General features: G+C 44.9%; 1 protein-coding gene across 2 annotated transcripts in view; it reads left to right on the top strand.

The window, feature by feature from the left end:
- Positions 1-1,078: 1,078 nt before the first annotated feature.
- The window catches only part of map4k3a (mitogen-activated protein kinase kinase kinase kinase 3a), a 34,229-nt gene continuing 17,250 nt past the window's right edge, over positions 1,079-18,057 (top strand). For both annotated transcript variants that reach the window (XM_053435691.1, XM_053435690.1), the window contains exons 1-13: positions 1,079-1,300; positions 12,196-12,253; positions 13,011-13,101; positions 13,284-13,348; positions 13,464-13,519; positions 13,812-13,859; positions 14,058-14,100; positions 14,394-14,466; positions 15,001-15,132; positions 15,263-15,325; positions 15,464-15,545; positions 15,722-15,838; positions 17,917-17,995. In XM_053435691.1, the coding sequence (XP_053291666.1) occupies positions 1,205-1,300; positions 12,196-12,253; positions 13,011-13,101; positions 13,284-13,348; positions 13,464-13,519; positions 13,812-13,859; positions 14,058-14,100; positions 14,394-14,466; positions 15,001-15,132; positions 15,263-15,325; positions 15,464-15,545; positions 15,722-15,838; positions 17,917-17,995 (1,003 nt within the window). In that variant the 5' untranslated portion in view covers positions 1,079-1,204. The remainder of the gene's footprint in view (positions 1,301-12,195; positions 12,254-13,010; positions 13,102-13,283; positions 13,349-13,463; positions 13,520-13,811; positions 13,860-14,057; positions 14,101-14,393; positions 14,467-15,000; positions 15,133-15,262; positions 15,326-15,463; positions 15,546-15,721; positions 15,839-17,916; positions 17,996-18,057) is intronic.

The following is an 18,057-nucleotide window of genomic DNA, read 5'->3' as shown; positions in this document are numbered from 1 at the left end:
TAAACAATGGTGAACTCTGATCTGTTTGAGTAAATCCTTCACCCATCTTCTTATTGTACATTTAACTTAACATTCATAACTTTATCTGGAAGTTGCTTGTGCTGCAGGTCTAAAGTTAAACAGACAGTTCCAGTTTGTCTCAGCCCTGTTTAACATCCTCATCCTGTCAGTGACACCTAGACCCAATAAATCCTATAAAGATGGAAAACAGCTCATAAATATATTACATTTTTAAAGGCTCAGTAATTTATAAAACACGGAGGCACTGTAGTTTTTAGTAAACATTACACAAAAATATGCAAATAAGGTTTTGATGCAAATGATGAAATGTTCTTTAGTTGGGGACCTTGAACCCGGCGCAGAGGGAACTACTTTCTCTTCCTGCTGCGTCGAGGGGAGTCACATGATAAATGTAAAGTTTCAGTTTATAGCAGGAGCCACTGGCTTCATCACAACGAGGCCATCTGCCCCAGTTCAGCCCCGCTTAGCCCAGTTTAGCATCCACAGGCCAGACAAGGCAACTGGGGGCTTAGTGGTTTCATTCAGTTCATTTATCCGCAGACCAGTGCTGCAAATCAAATCTCAATAACATAAACAAAACAGAAATATACACTCACATTCTATCCATCTATCTATCTATTGTGTGGTTTCCATCTGCACGAGTTTTAATAAACCTGATTCTATGTGTTTCCATTTGAAGTTATTACACAGGCAAGTAAAACATTTATAATAATTTATTCTTTGAAATATTCATTCCCCTCTATTCTCTATATCTATGAGGTGTGTTCAGCTGCAAAGTGACACTTCACCACTAGATGTCACTAAATCCTACACACTGAACCTTTAAAGCATCGTCAGTGAATTACATTAGTAGCTGCAAAAAACTGTCAGATACTAAATCTTTAATGTCTAAGAGAGGTGACACGTTATCAATATCATAAATTTATCTTACTAATGTTATTGTTGTTCATGTTGAATGCAGTTTTACCACACACACGCACACACACACAGTGGATCAGTTGAAGTGTCAGCCCCGGATCCAGTGCGCACCCTCCCTGCGCAGCGGCGGCCATGTTGGAGCCACAGTGGAGTCGGGCTGGGATCCTCTGACGTCGCGTATGTTTCTCCGCTCGGATCCGCTTCTCCTTCGTCGTCGGGCTTCGTCCAACGCGCGCGATCGGCGCCGCAGTCTCCAGAGGACACGATGAACTCCAGCGGGGACCTGTCGAGGCGGAACCCGCAGGAGGACTTCGAGCTGATCCAGCGGATCGGAAGCGGCACATACGGAGATGTGTACAAGGTAAGAGCTGCGCTGAGGGGTTCCATGATCGGACACCGAGGAGGGCGGGTGGGACGGTTGCGGCGGATTCACAGTTCGAGTCCCGCGGGTGTTGACACGACATGAGGGGACTCGAACTGGGACCACCGTCCGCTCGTTCCTACACTGATGCGTGTTGACGTTTCCTGATGCAGTGTGCAATCTGAACGAGTTCCATCGTCGGACACGCAGCCCGGGCAGCTCTGCTGTTTGGAGCCTGTTGTTGTGATTTCACGCGTTAGCAAAACGTTCCAACTGTTACACTGCTGCGGTGCAGACATACAACAACACACACACAACAAACACGCACAGCTAACGTTAGCTTTAGCGTCAACCTTCAGGTCGCAACGTCTGCTGCGTCAGAGGACTGTGATGAAAGAGAGAGCAGTCAGTGACGCGCGTGCACGGCTAGCATCGTGTTGTTATCGTGAGGCGCGTGCACAGCTAGCATCGTGTTGTTGTCGTTGCGATGAGGAGCCGCTGTTAGCATCGAGGAGGAAGGGCTCCCTCAGGCAGACGTGTCCGATAATGGACGTCTAGCCGTTAGCCGTCCGACAGCGCTTAGCACGGAGAAGCTAGCGGGGCTTTTGCATCGAGTCGCGGGCAGATGTCTGACCCGAGCAGAGTCAGTCGAGCTGAGGCAACATGGCGGGTTTATCTGTAATCCCGTTAAACGCAGCCGCTGCGGCGGGGCTCGTTAAACCTGTCTGCGTGCGGGACGCGGACTGACAGCTGCCCGGGACCGGGACCCGGGCTGATCCCGGTGGCTCCCAGTGGTTCCCAGCGGAACCCAGTGGCTCCCAGCGGAACCCAGCGGCTCCCAGTGGCTTCCTATGGTTCCCAGTGGTTCCCAGCGGCTCCCAGTGGCTCCACAGCCACAACAAGCCGCTCCACTCCTCCTGCTGGTCACGTCCCAGCACCAGTAAGAAGCTGGAGGTGCACATGGGGCAGCTGGGGTCCTGTCATGTCATGTTACAGACAGGTGAGGTCCCCCTGCAGGAGAACACGAGCACTACAGTTAGGTCCCACGATCATCAGAGGTGCTTCCATACTGTTATTGTTATTATTGTGATGAAGTTTCGATACCTGGGCTTTGCGTAACGCTCAGTGTGGTACTTATACCTTTTGAAAAGCACGTATTTTAAAGGTTCAGTGTGTAGGATTTAGTGACACCTAGTGGTGAAGTGTCGTTTTGCAGAAATTACCCTTCACCTCGTTAGGGGTGATCATTATTTTCATGAATTATTCTCTGTCCTGACCCCCCCCACATCCTTCCACCAAGTTCTGTGGGGACTTGTCGAGTAGTTTTTACGTTATCCTTCTCACCAAGACACAGATAGTCGTGAGAGCGTAAGTTCTCCGGTGGAGGTGAAGCTCTGTATGGAGGTGAAGATGGTTTTATGTTCTAATAAACGTGTTATGATTAGCGACACTAGTCCACTGTTTGAATCAGAAGTCTAACATACGATACACGTCACTGTTTTACTTGTGTGACTTTGATTGATGAGATTCTAGCTCTGGTTCACGCTCCACTTCTTTGTTGCTGCTCCATAACACCAGTGGCCCACTCACCTGTTTGAACTGGTATGCTCTGAAGTCCTGGTTTCAGATTGGGACACGCGTAGATCTGCCTTCTCCCTGACGTCCGACCGACACCTCCCCAAGCTGGACTTTCTACTTTGTCTCATGTAATATTCATAATATTGCAGAAAGCTGTGGAGTGATGCTGCAGGATTCCGGCTGCTCGGGTCCCACTTAATATCATTTAAGAACCATATGGTTGAAAAATACATCAAGTATGTTAAGTTCAGGAGAAGCAGAAGTTTGATAAACAAACACTTATTGGAATATTAAAGTGATTTTTCTTTCTGGATCATGATTGAGACATTTTATCCTCATCACACCAGCTCTCTGTGTGTATCAGTCGGGTTAAGTGAGTTACACATCCTCCCTCTTTGCTCTGTGGCTGTTTGTGTAGCAATCACCCTGTTGTGGAATTTAATTTGCAGAGAGAGACACACACACACACACACGCACACCCACACACACACACACACACACACACACACACACACACACACACACACACACACACACACACACGTAGAGAGATTTTCGCACTGTGGAGATTCATTAAACCCTTAAATGGGACTAGATGATGTTTGGTTAACCTCCAGACTCTTTGTGGTAATTACAGGGATTTGAAAGATCCTAAAGAGCGGAGATGATTCTTGAACACATTGCTGCAATAAGTTTCCAAACTAACTTTCCACATACGACCCCGTTTGTCATTGTTTCTGCATTTTGTGTCTTTTTTCCATATATGCCGTGTTTGTTTCTAATTCTGGTTCAGTATCTTGCCTGGTTGAGACGACAGATCTGAGGTCAGCAGCTCCGAGTGTGAGCGCCTGCTCGCTCTGTCACAGTGTGCAGCTGATCACCGGGGCTCTTATTAACTGTTGCAACGCACACAACTCGTGTAACATAAACACAACAGAGTTATAACAGGTATAGCACAGGCACCCATTGACACAGGCTGAAGAACTGTAGATGAAATGATGATGTAACCGATGTTCACACAGTAAAGAGAGTTTGTCTGAAGGACACTGGAGGGGCTCAAACCTGTGACCTCTGGATTAAAGGATGTGCCTCTGAGGACCAGGGCACTTTTTAAACCTCAATGATGCCTATATTTGGTTCCACCGCTGTGTGAAAGTCTGTGGCTCGTACAGGAATGTGTGAGCAGGAAACAAAGTGTGAACTCAGGGAGCTTGTTTTGTGTTTGTGGGCCTGCCTCTGTGTGCTGCACGGGTTCCACTCTGGAGGAGGTGGATTGGCTGGAGGTGCGACAGGCCTCTGGATTCCAGGAACACAGGTTTAATCCTCCTAAGAGGGCGTCAACATGATATCTTTGGGTTTTTGTGAAAGAGCTGCTGATATGATTTCATGCTGCCAAGAGCAAACGCTGATAATCTCCATCAACTGGTCCATTGAGTTATTTAGTGATTTCCAGCAGGAATGTTTCCCGAGCAGTGAAATACCTTTTCACGAGGTCGTTCAGGAGCGTCACAAGTTCAGGTCTAAACTCAGACTAATGAAGGTCTCCAGCAGCTCCAGGGTTGATTTGGACAAACACCCCACAGGTGGTGGAGGGGGTAACAGAAGAGTGAGCATCTAGGGCTGTGCAATATATAACTAATATTATTATTTATTGTTATTTTCAACTCAAATGAAGACAAATATAAAACCGGTTTCCAAGTGTCTCCTCCAGGATTATTTGACAGAACACCAACTACACATGTGATTTAATATTAGAAAGAAAAACAACTTTCCTTGACAGAACCCAGTGATGCTTCACTTCACTCTTCCTCTCACCGTAGCTGTAGCACAATGACAAAACACACAGACGCTCATGTTTACCATCGGACTCGTCTGTGTGATTTAAACCAAACCGTCTGCAGAGAAGTCCCCCCCCCCCCCCCCGGCGCTGAAGATACGATTTGTATTGATTTGTCACTTTCTCTTGGCGGAGCGGGGAAGCTGCAGCACTCTTTCTTTTCCAGTCCTGCTTTGTCAGGGTTTGCCACAAGACATAAAACACAAAGTATTGGCTCAATTTATCACTCTGGAAACCTGCTCCATGGGTGTAACTGTAAAAACTGCAGTAGCTGAGGTTACTCTTGTACTTCTACACTCTCTACCTTGAAAAAGGCTTTTAGGTCAATGAGATGTTTGGCCCGTCTTACAAGCACCTGAGGTCTGTCCACAGATGTTCACTGATGAGTAGTTTGGGGGACTGTTAGTTTCAAGAAGCTCTTCTACTGGTGAATGTTCCCCACACCACCACCTGGTCCATTCACCTCCGTGCTTCACAGGAACCGATGCACCTGCTTCCCCTCAAACCTTCTCTTGTTGGTCGGAGCCCAGTCGTTCTCCTTTAACCTCAGCAGTCGACTGGACGGGCTTGTTTCACTGCTGCTTTGCAAATGTCCTGGTTTTTGTGCTGATGTAGCAGGAAAGGATTTCTTGTGGTGACTCTTCCATGAAGGTCATATTTGTGCAGGTGTGGCTGCACAGTGCACCCCCCCTCCAGTGTCTGCCAATTCTTCCTTACGCTCTTTTCCAGTACAAGTGGGTTTAGTACAAACTGTACAACGAGTCCTCTCGGAGGGTTTCCCTGGTCCTCAGGATCTCACTGTGACCTCCTGTCCACTGCCGGGTCGGAGCCCTCTGCGGAATGTGGGTTCCAATCCATTTATTGCTTTTATATACATTAGTCCTTTTGTCCTTCATCTTCTGACCACTTAACAACTAACAGTAATAAATATTTTCTAACGTTGACATACCTCTGTTTTACCAGCACACAGTAATTTGCTTGCTTTGTCGAGTTGACAGTGCTTGTGTCCTCGGATCGAGGCGGCAGAGGAAGACGACTGTCCTCCCTGGGGACAGAGATCAGTTCATGACAAATCAATACCAGTGGCCTTGTTGTGTCCTCTTGAAACACTCCAGGCAGCGGGGTATTTCTGGACTTTACGTCAGGGGCAAATACTGCCACCCTTCCCTTTGTGTCTTTTCTTTGTGTAATCAGTTTAACATCACAGACGTCCAAATATCCCCGAGCTGACCCGGCTGCTGGAGGCTTGTGATCAACATTAATACAGATATCGTGATCAGACGGCACATTTGGCCGAATGTGTTGGATGAGTTTCATGTTAGAATCTCCTGACACAGCATCAACATGTTAGCTGTCTCACTTTTGAAGAGGATGATACTCTTGTGAGTTTGGGTTTGATACCAAGACAAACATGAAGGTGAGGATGAAGACCATCGACAGCAGATCGTGGTCAACGTGTTTTTATAATAATAATCTATTAGTTTCTAATGATTCTTTACAGTAGGACACTTAGTGATGGTAATTGTTTCCTCTGGTGAGACCTGTGTGTGGTGGGGGGGGGGGGGGGGGGGCAGCTGGGCAGCCATGGTCCAGGAATGCACGAATCCTCACTTCCTCCCTGTGTGATTGTGTGTGTGTGTGTGTGTGTGTGTTCATGCCCTATTGTTTCCCACATGCTCCAGCAGAGGAAGACGATGGAGCAGAGCGCTGCGGCACAACACACACACAAAACCAGATGATTGCATCGTCACACACAAACACACACACGGACAGATGGCGGTGCAGTGGCAGTAGAATCTGCGGACCCACAATCATCCTGTTTTCGTCGCTGGTCTTCCAGTTGTTTGTCTGTCCGAGGTGGACACGCAGACCTCGGCCTGTAGTCAGGATCCAGAGATCCTCACTGGCCTGGACTCAAGAGGGGACATTTAGTCCTGGTCCTGGTCCTGGCACTCAGGGCTCCTGTCTGACAAGTACAAGTAATGTGCTGTGCGGGGTTTTGTGTGTGTTCCTTTGGTGCAGTGACATATTGATAACTTGCCTAGTTACACAGTAGTTAGTGACACACTGTACTGGCATGGGACAAAACCAGAAGTACCAGTGAAAACAAACTTCTGAAGCCACTCTACATCCAGTCACACGGCTCTCATCGTGTAGGTTTCTGTTAACATAACAAAAGAATACTCAACACTATTACTTTTTAAAAGTGCAGAACAGTTTTCTGTTTTTAATTTAGCTCTAAATGTGTCAGATCATGTCGCAGTTAATTTTGAATATTTAATGTTCATTAGTCTGAATTTAATGTCCTAGCCGACTTGTTTATCTCCTGCTCTGAGCACTTAGTGTGTTTAACAATGTCAACACATGACCGGTGCAGAGTGGGTCACATTATTTAGAGCCAGGGTGTGAGCAGCTATTTAAAGCACCATGTTAATAAAGCTGGTCCACATCCTGTCGCTTGTATTTGCTCACGTACGAAATACAATTAACAAAACATGTGCAATATGATGTTGCTTTGGAAAAAGTCTCCTGGACAGACGGTGCTGGTATGTGTGTCCTCTGCATGCTGGGTCAACACAAAAGAAATAATGGTGTGAAGGAGTCTGTGGCCTTCGCCCGCAGACACACACAGACACATAAAACACACACACACACATATTTACAGCATTGTGCGTCTGCTCAGCAGGTTTAACACTCCTAGGTTACAGAAGCTGCTGCTGTCAATCACCTCACTCACCTCATCTAACAAATGATTTACTCTTTTAACAGGGAACATTAAAGCTCTCGGTCACATTAATACCTTTTTAATATGCACCTGTTCATATTTTAAACTTGTTTGCGTTATGCTGACATTCAAACGTAAACTCAACACAATCTGTTCCCACACTTTAACCAGATACCTTTAAGATATGGGTCATTCCACTGGTTCTGCTGCTCTGTAATGGTTCAGCTGTGAGCAGTGTCTTCACCGTTCTCACTGAAACACATTGAATCCTGCTCGTTCAACTCAGTTCTAACAGTTACAGGATGTGTTTAGGTTCCACGCTGTGATAGAGAGCAAGTGTTGATCCCTCGCTTCCTACAAAGGATTGATAAGATGATGAATTAAAGAAGAGAGAGTTCCCTGCCCTGATCTGATGAAGAGTCGGCAGCATGTGAACTCATCAGGCTGTGGGGGGGGCAGTTTGCTTCTAGAGCCCAATCGGAAAAGCTTCATTCTCTTGTTAAGTCAGAAACTGGTCGTGGTTCAATGCTCTGCTCTGAAAGGTCAGAGGAGTGTGGCTGTGTCTGGAAAGTCACCTGTTTGAAACCTCAGATCTCCTGGAACAATCTCATGAGAAGCAGTGAACAGCCGAGCTCTGTGGAGTCGAGGCCCCGGGCGACGCCTTCACACCCACTCTCACCACAGCCACACCACATGTGCTTCATTTTGAGTCGACCTTTGCAAAGTACTTGTGGAGGTCAGCCACCACTGGCACACTTGGTGGGGGGGGGTGTGTTGGTTCAGTGCTGGAACTTACTGGGACAAACCTATTGTGAGGTGAATGAAGGAGAGATTCAAGATTTCTTAACTTAAAACTCATTGTTTTGCATCTTTAATTAACAGGTACTTTCCATACATGATATTATTCAAAGGGATATTAATCTATTTTACAGTGATGGGTGGAGAGAGCAGCACCCGCCCTTATTCTAATTTATACAAATACAAAGGCGCTCTTTCAATATCATTAAATTTACTCTGTATGATAAAGTCAAATTAAGTTGAATTATAGAGTACTCAAATTCAAATCAGTCCAGTAAATGTTAACATAATCTGGTGGTATTTGCTGACTCACATCACCAGTAGGACCCTCACCAGTATGACCATCACCAGTACGACCACCACACTAACATGACCTCTGACCTCATGTGAGTTAGCTCATCACTGACTGTTGTCAGTTGGATTAACTGTAAATCATACAAGTCAGAGCTGCTATGAAAACAACAACAACAACAATTCACTTTGAATGAAATAAAATGGAAAACATGCTAAAATGAAATCACACTTATTCACGTATGTATTTATTTCTCTATTGGTTCAGTTGTGAATCGTTCCTGAGCAACTGCAGCTGAGTGGGATGATGATTATATGCTGAGGTCACTCCTGTTTGTTTTCATGGTCAGAGAGAGTAGAGAGTGAAATGCCACACTGATCCTCCACTGAGCTGACCATATGCTGAGTGCCACACACACACACACACACACACACACACACACACACACACACACACACACACACACACACACTGCCTGATGGAGGTGTTAATGTCAGCTAAGTTTCTCCATTACCTCGGCTCTTCACCAGCACTGTTCACTGAAGCAACTCCTCCCCCACAGTTTCTCACTTTGTGTACATTTCTTTATTAATTGACCACTTTTGTTGTTATGTCAAATTTCATAAGTTCTGCTGAGTGTCAAACACTGTTAATCAGTTCGTGGTTTTCAGACCTCAGGCCCTTTGGCACAGACGTGTGAAAGTGAAGGAAAACGTGGATTGAATTGATTTTACAGTATTTCAACTGCAAACACTTCTCCTAGTTGTGATTGTTGTTGTTAACCTTTCTGAGTTGTTTTGTGTCTCTTGGTGGTCGTGCTGTATATCTGTGTTGTGGTTTTGTGTCTCTGTGGTTGTTTTGTGTCGACCTGTAGTCATCGGATTGACCTCCCTATGAGAAAGTTCAACAGTCCCTTCACAGAGAGGCTCTGGACCTCTGACCTCTTGGGCCCTGACGACCTATTGAGTGATCGTCCATGCTGTCAAGGTCATATTTACACTGTTACTTAGGCCTCAGGGAAGAGTCTTACTTAACTCATCATTTAGACTATTACTGAGAATGTGTCACTTGTGGTGAGCGAGGTGAAGTTTATGTAAAGTCCTCGTAGTGGTCTCTGATTGGCCCACGTGAGCACAGGGTCCCTTGTTACTGTGCTGGTTCCACTGGTCTTCTCATGCCCGTCTTTCAGTTATGACTTTTTAATGTGCATGAAAGCATTTGCCTGCCTAGGTAATGGTTTTCAGAGAGGAATCCAGGCTGTTGCTCCAGGGCACTTCAGTGCAGCAGCCCCCCCCCCCCCCCCCCCCCCCCAGTTACAGCAGATGGTATGCTTCAACCAGTCAGGCCCAACAAGCAGTCAGTCAAGTCGGGCTGTGTGCTGTAACCAGTAACATCGTCTCTGAGCTCGATGAGTCATCTCTGGTCTGCTGACTGAAGACGCACTGTCCCTGCCTCGCTCGTCCTCTCCTCTCTTTGCATCTCTTTGTATCTCGTCCCCCCCGTCATGGCTTTGTTTTGGAGGGGCCTGGTGTCTCTGTCCTTCGTCCTCTGCCTCTGCTCGTCTTCACTTGAGAGGAAACTCTATCTATATAGTGTGTTTTTCATGTAGCTGTCCCTGAGTTTTACGGGGGGGTGGTGTTGTGTTGACAGTCCTCTCCCTTCTTGTTTTGGAAGTCGGTCTCTGCCACTTTCTTCCTTCTCTTTAATGGTGGTCACTCCTTTTGCTGACTCTGCAGTTCAGTTGGCACATAATGCATCGCTGAACTGATCCTGAATCATTTCTACGTCGAAGCGTCTCTCGTGTCCTCGTCTTTCAGAGGCTTGAGTCCTTCAGCGGGACAGGTTCAGCTCCGACCGGGCTCTTTGCTCAGTGACCCTCTCTCTCTCTCTCTCTCTCTCTCTCTCTCTCTCTCTCTCTCTCTCTCTCTCTCTCTCTCTCTCTCTCTCTCACACATACTGTCCTGGTAATGAAGGGGAAATGCTCGGAGAGATTTCTTTAATATCTTATCATCTAGAGTCATTTTCTGGAATTCATTAAAGTAGCCTCATTAGAAACTGTTGAAGACACTTGTTTATTTACTCAATATAAGTAATTTAGTTCTGTGTTTAACTCTAATAGCATAAAACAAATGAGAATCGAAACGCTCTCTATGAAAATCGATATACGATTTTGAAAATGGAAAAGTTCTCCAGTGATAAAGCTTTGATGAATGAACTGACCAGATAACATGTCTGTAAGCGAGTTGTGTAAATATGGGAGCAAGGCCACGGCCAGGATCGGGGGGGGGGGCTGTCCGACTAGAGGGAGTGAAACCAAACTACTACTGTGGTAGAAACTCAAATGATGTTGAAGCTCCTGCTTTGCCTCTGGGGCGGAAAATCTCCAGTTTATCAGTTAACTTGAAAAAGCTTCTCTGTCTCCCTCTTTCTCTATCTCTCTGTCTCTCTGTCTCTCTGTCTCTCTGTCTCTCTGTCTCTCTATCTCTCTATCTCTGTCTCTCTGTCTCTGTTTCTCTCTCTCTCTCCCTCTCTCCCCCTCTCTCTGTTTCTCTCTCTCCTTGTGACACACTCTCATTCTCATTTTCTCACACTGACTGATGTAATGTCACACAGTCATACTTCTTGGCCGTGCAGTACTGAGCCGTTCGAACCTCCTCTGAAAACCATGTCGTGTTTTATTCATGTTCGTTTCATATAGAATTCAATTCGCGCCCCCCCCGACATGCACCGCTGCTGCTAAAAGTAAACACAGTCCACTATTAATAGAAATCCAGCCTCTGCATCACAAAGACACACTTTTACACAAATGTCGTCTTTTCAGGAATAAAGGAAAACTGTTGATTTCCTGCTTTGCTCCATACATTCTGATTCCTGTGTCACCTCCTTATCTGACGTTTGATATGTTGTGAATGAATTCGACTGTTTTTGATTTTACTAAACCGTCTGCCAACAACATGTTGTGTAACGTTTAGTTTTCTGGTTGTGTTTGTCACGTCTGGCTTGTGAGGACATGAAATGAGACGAAACCGCCTTCAGCAGTCAAACAGAAATAACATTTCATCAGAGACATTGGGACTCATAACAAAATACAACAGCCCCGGTGATAGAGAGGATGATGCAGAGTTTTAAAAATTCCAATAGGCCTCAAATACATCGGCCAGTATATTATAAAAGTTTCTCATGGTCAGAACTTGTGCATTTTTATTTTCTATTTCAGATTCTGTATTTGATAGCAACAGAAATGCATCAGCTGATAAGAGAGCGGATGAGGCACATTTGTATTTACTGTAGTAGAACAGATCTATAGAACAGTTCCAGATGGGATGGAGTCATCCAGACAAGTCCTCATAGAAGTCACAGCTCCTGCTTCACTGCAGGGCTCCAAACACTGAACTACATGTTATTCCCCTTTATGATGATTGTCAGGTAAACAGAATGAGTGTGAATGTGGACCAGCTTGTATCTGATTGGCTGGAACAAGTCACTGCCAGATGACGTCCTGTTGTGATGTCACTGGTCCAGGTCATTGTTTCTGCCTCTCCACCGAGGGCAGATGTAGGTTTTAAAAGGGTAACTCATATCATGGCTCTATGTTGAAGTGTCATGAATAACTTTGACAAGAAAGAGAGACTCACTCCCTTTCTCTCCTCTGCCCCCCCCTTCAGGCTCGCAATGTAAACACAGGGGAGCTGGCTGCTATCAAAGTCATCAAACTGGAACCGGGTGAGTGTTCTCATCTCTTTTCTGTGGTCGTCTGGTTTTCTCCCTCCTCTCATCTCTTTTTCCGTTCGGCCTTTTTCCTTCATCAGGCTCTTTTCTCACCATCCTACACTTATAGAGACTTTTCCTTCGATCACTTAACTCTCCGTCCCTTCGTCTGTTTTCCATCCTCTGTTCCTGATCATATTACTAATGAAAAGAAAACAAACACAACAGTGTAGGTCCCAGGAAGCATGGAACTTCCCTCTAGCTGCTAGCAAATAATTAACATCTTTAAATGTGGGATTTAAAAAAAGGAAAATATGTTGAAACCCGCTCGGCAGCTCTTCATCCTTTGGAACCGGCTGCCACGAGTCTGCCCACCATCGTTTAGACTCACTAACACATACTTGTGCTTCTCTCTTAGTGAGGACACTCATTGACACACAAATAAAGACACTTACCTTAACCACCACAACTACATGCCTAACCTAAATCTAAACCTAAACCTAATTGAATACAAATCCATGCCTCTGTTCTGTGGCTTTATAAATAATAACCACATCAAGCCTAAAGATACCAGATTATGACTTTATTATGATAATTTGTGTGTGTGTGTGTGTGTGTGTGTGTGTGTGTGTGTGTGTGTGTGTGTGTGTGTGTGTGTGTGTGTGTGTGTGTGTGTGTGTGTGTGTGTGTGTGTGTGTGTGTGTGTGTGTGTGTGTGTGTGTGTGTGTGTGTGTGTGTGTGTGTGTGTGTGTGACACATGTCGTCCCTGCAGGTGAGGACTTTGCTGTCGTCCAGCAGGAGATTATAATGATGAAAGACTGTAAACACTCCAACATCGTTGCCTATTTTGGAAGTTATCTCCGGTAAGTGTGCGTCTGCAGTGTTTAGTTATGGTTGTTATCAAAGTGCATGTTGTTGATAAGTTCCATTTGACTGTGTTTTGCATTTGCAGCGTACACGTGTTTGTGTGTTTTGAGATGAAGTGTCGTATGTGAGAACAGAGATAAATGTGTGTTGTATGAGGTGTTTTTTTGTGTATGTGCAGGAGAGACAAGTTATGGATCAGTATGGAGTACTGTGGAGGAGGTTCTCTACAGGACATCTATCACGGTAACTAACACACACACACTTTGATATTAACTGTGTTGTTTATTTATTTATAGAATCTGTAATATCCATCCTCCCTCTCCTTCCCTCTCTCTGTGTCCTTGTTTCCCTCCTGCAGTCACTGGGCCTCTGTCCGAGTCACAGATCGCCTACATGTCACGTGAGACCCTGCAGGTAGCGTTATACTCTATTCATATCATTGTTGGTACATTTTTTATTAGGAGTAAACACAGAGGTATATTTTAGTAGTACTCTGCTGAGCCATAGCTGCTAACTCAAATACACCCATTCTACCAGGCATATGAATTTCATGGTTATTTAAAAATGTTAATTTTCCTTTTACAGGTATTTGAATATGTATTTCTGTTCAGTTTCAAATTTGATTGTTGTTGTGTTGATCGTATAACTGTGTCCATGTTTTCTAATTAAATCTCAGCCGATAACGTCAGTCACTGTGTTTCCTCAGGGTTTGTACTATCTACACAACAAAGGCAAAATGCACAGAGACATCAAGGTGAGTTGTGGTGTTAAATGTTTTGAATATGAGAAATACAGTTTATATGCTTCTGTGGAGTCTACTGTACATGTTATGGTGTTGGTGGCCGGGAAATGATTATTGATTCAGTCAATGACAAACCACCGTGTAACAGACCTGATCTCCTGAATGTGCTGAATGTGATCTGAGGTGTGATTGTGTGTTGTATCCTGACAGGGAGCCAACATCCTGCTGACAGACAACGGCTACGTGAAACTAGGTGAGAGGAACAAGCAACGTCCATTTCCTTCAGCTTCAGAAGACTGAATCTGAACGGCCTCGTTCACTCACTCTCTTTCCTTCTTTCCTTCTTTCCTTCTTTCCTTCTTTCCTCTGTCGCTCTGCTTTTCCCCTTCGTGTAATAATTTCTGTTCGTACCCTCCGATTTATTTCTCCCCCCACGTTCCTCCTCCATTCGTTACTCCTTCCTCTCTTTTATTCTCATTTCATTCATCTCTCTTGTTCTCTTCTCCCTGTTTTTACCTCGTCTCTAACCCCATTCTCTCTCCCTAGCTGACTTCGGTGTATCGGCCCAGATCACAGCAACCCTCGCCAAGAGGAAGTCATTCATTGGAACTCCTTATTGGTGAGTTGTGCTCATTTTCCTCCGGCATGCGAGATGCAGATGCCTCCACTCGGCTGGAGAATGTGCAGGAAGTTAATAAATTACAGAATGAAGGAATTTGTCTCATGGCTCATTCTACAGAAAGATACCAGAAATCCTCAGTCCAACATGTTTCATGCATTTATCGCATTCACTTCTGGATTTCTTGCATTTATTGCATTAGCTGAAGTTTTCTTTTGTGCAGCTGTAGTGAAACCAGAGTATTCGCTTCTTCTCAAAACCTGAACAAACCAGGAATGAGTAGTATACTGGTCCCAGAGGAACTCCCAACACAAGTGGGATCACGGAGAAGTCACAGAGTTGTACAACTGGGTCGTGCTGGGAACTGTCTCTGCCGCTGCAGGGAAATACTGTTAGAAAATTCCAATTCTGCTCTTGTATTTAGCTGTTTAATTAACCTGATTCAGGGCTTAATGGAAATGAGCACTCGTTTTACTCCCATTCCGTCCTTCTGGGGATTTCATTGTCCCGCCGTCCTCCTGTCTCCCTCTGTAGGATGGCTCCAGAGGTCGCAGCAGTGGAGAGGAAAGGAGGCTACAACCAGCTCTGTGATATCTGGGCTGTGGGCATCACTGCTATCGAGTTGGCCGAACTACAGCCGCCCATGTTCGACCTGCACCCCATGAGGTGTGTGTGTGTGTGTGTGTGTGTGTGTGTGTGTGTGAGAGAGAGTGTGTGACTGTGTGAGAGAGAGTGTGTGACTGTGAGCGTGAGCAAGCTGTGGATTCTCATGTTCTGATTCCCTCTGTCCCCACAGGGCTTTGTTCCTAATGACCAAGAGCAACTTCCAGCCTCCCAAGTTGAAAGATAAACTCAAGTGGTAAGAGAGCAACCTGTCACTCACTGTCTTCTGTACTAGTTCCAGCCATTGAGATGCATTTGCTGTAAACCTTCTGTTGATGTTAACTTCTTCTTCTTCTGTTCTTTCTCTGTCGTCTCCTCTCTGATGCACAAACAGGACAAATATCTTCCACCATTTTGTCAAACTTGCTCTGACCAAGAACCCAAAGAAGAGGCCGACAGCTGAGAAGCTGCTGCAGGTCAGACATTAAACTACATCGTCACACAAACACAAGCAGATTCGTGAAAGATTAGACTATTTACGTTATGTATGTAAAAACATATTTGAAAAGCATCGGACGCTTCAGTGGTACATTATTCATGACATCTAACCTGATTCTCATTTCCTCCTGATGTCCGTCCCTCTCCTGTCCAGCACCCTTTTGTGTCCCAGCCGCTCAGCAGGACGCTGGCCATCGAGCTGCTGGACAAATCCAACAACCCCGACCACAGCACCTTCAACGACTTCGACGACGACGACCCCGAGCCCGAGGTAACCTTTGACCTTCCTTTGAGGTTCTCCAAAGAGAAGATTTAAAAGTGGCTTCAGAGAAATGATCATGTTTTTACTGGATCTCACTTCTTTTCTTTTCTTCAACATTGTTCTTCTGTCCTTGATAGTTTTATTTCTCTCATTCTCTCCCTCTCCCCTCAGCCGTAGTTCCTCTGTTCCCTCTCACGTGTGACTCATCTTTCTGATCTTTGTCCTTCCTCCGCCCCTCCTTCCTCTTCCTCCCTTTCTTTTACTCTTTGCTTTTCTTCTTTCATTTTCCTCTGCTCCTCTTCCTCTTTCTTCCTCCTCGCAGCACTTCTCCTCCCTCCTTTTCTTTTTCTTCTCCTCCTCTCCCCCCATTCTTCTCTCTCTCTCTCTCTTCTTGTCTCCGCCCCCCTATTCTCCACCTCCCCCTCAGTTTAAGTACAGGGGTCACTTCCTACCCATAAGCCCCGGTGCTCGACGCCCCCCCCGGTTCTCGGCCCGTAGGAAGGTACCGGCGTGGGCTGCGGTGTCTGCAGTGATTTCATTCTAACAAACCATGAGAGTTGTGTTGCTTTTCTGTTTTTGGACTCGGAGGAGAAACACACAACTGAGTGAATGAAAGTTGATTTCATTCAGATGAGCTCTGACTGGTGTTGTCAAGGGAATTACATAATTACCTCAACATGCCACACACAACCTCATCAGCTCCTGAATCACACAAACACAACTTGACTTTCCTCAGTGAACTATGATGGAATATTACAGATTATCTACACAGTGATTAGTTAATTGATGAGTCAGTTCATCTGCATCTAGTGCGACAGTATGTTCATAATTTCTCATGTTTCTCTTTGTCACATGATAATGAATTTGAGTATCTTTGGTTTTTAGACTGTCGGTCAAACAGAACCGGACATTTCATGACTTCACCACAGACTGTGACATAAACAAGTATTTTCCACTATTGATCAGTTAATCTGATACAGAATCTACATATTAATGGATAATGAAAATGAATGTTAGTTGTTGCCCTGTTGTCAGTTTTGAAATCTCTTTTGAAGATTATTACTACATCTTGATAAATGACACACACTTACCCTGCACACATTGTACAAAGCTATGGTCACTTTCCATGACAACTCTGTTCAGAGGCCTTATTGGTTTTGTAGGTTTTCATTCTGGTTCTGACGACAGCAGCTGGGAAATCCAGACGTGTCCAGGTTCATAAAGATGGTTTCCAACTAGTGGCAGATTATGAGAATGCAGCTCAGATACAACATCCAGCTCAAACTGTACTGGAAGTCTCAGACAGTTTGAATTACTTCATCTCCTCATTTGAAAACACTGGATGCAGGAGGCATTATGGGATGGGTGGGGTCTGATGTGGAAGCCATCTTTATCTACCTCTGCCATTACAGTTACTAACCATGAGTTACAATCCAGTTGGTGGCTCTCAGCTACAGATCTGGATTTTAGATTCTCTTTGTGCAACCTTGGTTTGTTTTCTACAAGCATGTTTTGAGGTTGCTGTGTTTTGAGTTTACATTTAAAAATGAAATATCCTGGACATTAATTCAAAGAGAGATTCCGATCTTGATATAAACATAAATCTCTTTGTAGCACTGTGTTTTGATTTGTTAAGATATAAGATATAATGCTGGGTAATAAAAACATATCGATGATTATGTAATTGTTATACTTGAGATTTCTAAAATATTTAAGAGTTTGCCTTAAGTTTTAAACCACAACCTTCTTTCATATTTTTATGGACAAAGTTTAAGAGAATCCTTTAGTCATGAGGACAACTACACAACAGGAGTTGTTGATGTTGTTGCCTCGGAAGGTTTGTTTACCTTCGGCCTTGTTGCTATTTTTTGGTTGTTTCCTGGTTGCAGAGGGCAGCTGACTTTTTAGCTGTGTCATCAAATCCCACCCACAGGAAATAGCAGTGGGATTAAAGTTTTTTTTTTGTAGCACTATTGTAATCTTCTCAAGTGCCGTGCACACAACTCCACTGTGTGTATTCTTTGAACAGCTACTTGACTGTGTGTGTGTCTGTGTGTGTGTGTGTGTGTGTGTGTCCTTCCTGACAGTCCCCGGTCTCTGTTCCTCATCGTATTCGTTCCACCAGCAGGAGCACAAGGGAGGGGAAGACGTTGTCTGAGATTAACTGTGAGTGTACACACAATGAAAACATGAACACATTCACGTTTAGTGGTTTTGTGTTAGAAACC

This window comes from Pleuronectes platessa, chromosome 12, assembly GCF_947347685.1.
Source record: "Pleuronectes platessa chromosome 12, fPlePla1.1, whole genome shotgun sequence".
Classification (NCBI taxonomy): domain Eukaryota; kingdom Metazoa; phylum Chordata; class Actinopteri; order Pleuronectiformes; family Pleuronectidae; genus Pleuronectes; species Pleuronectes platessa.
This window is presented reverse-complemented; position numbering and strand designations above follow the sequence as displayed.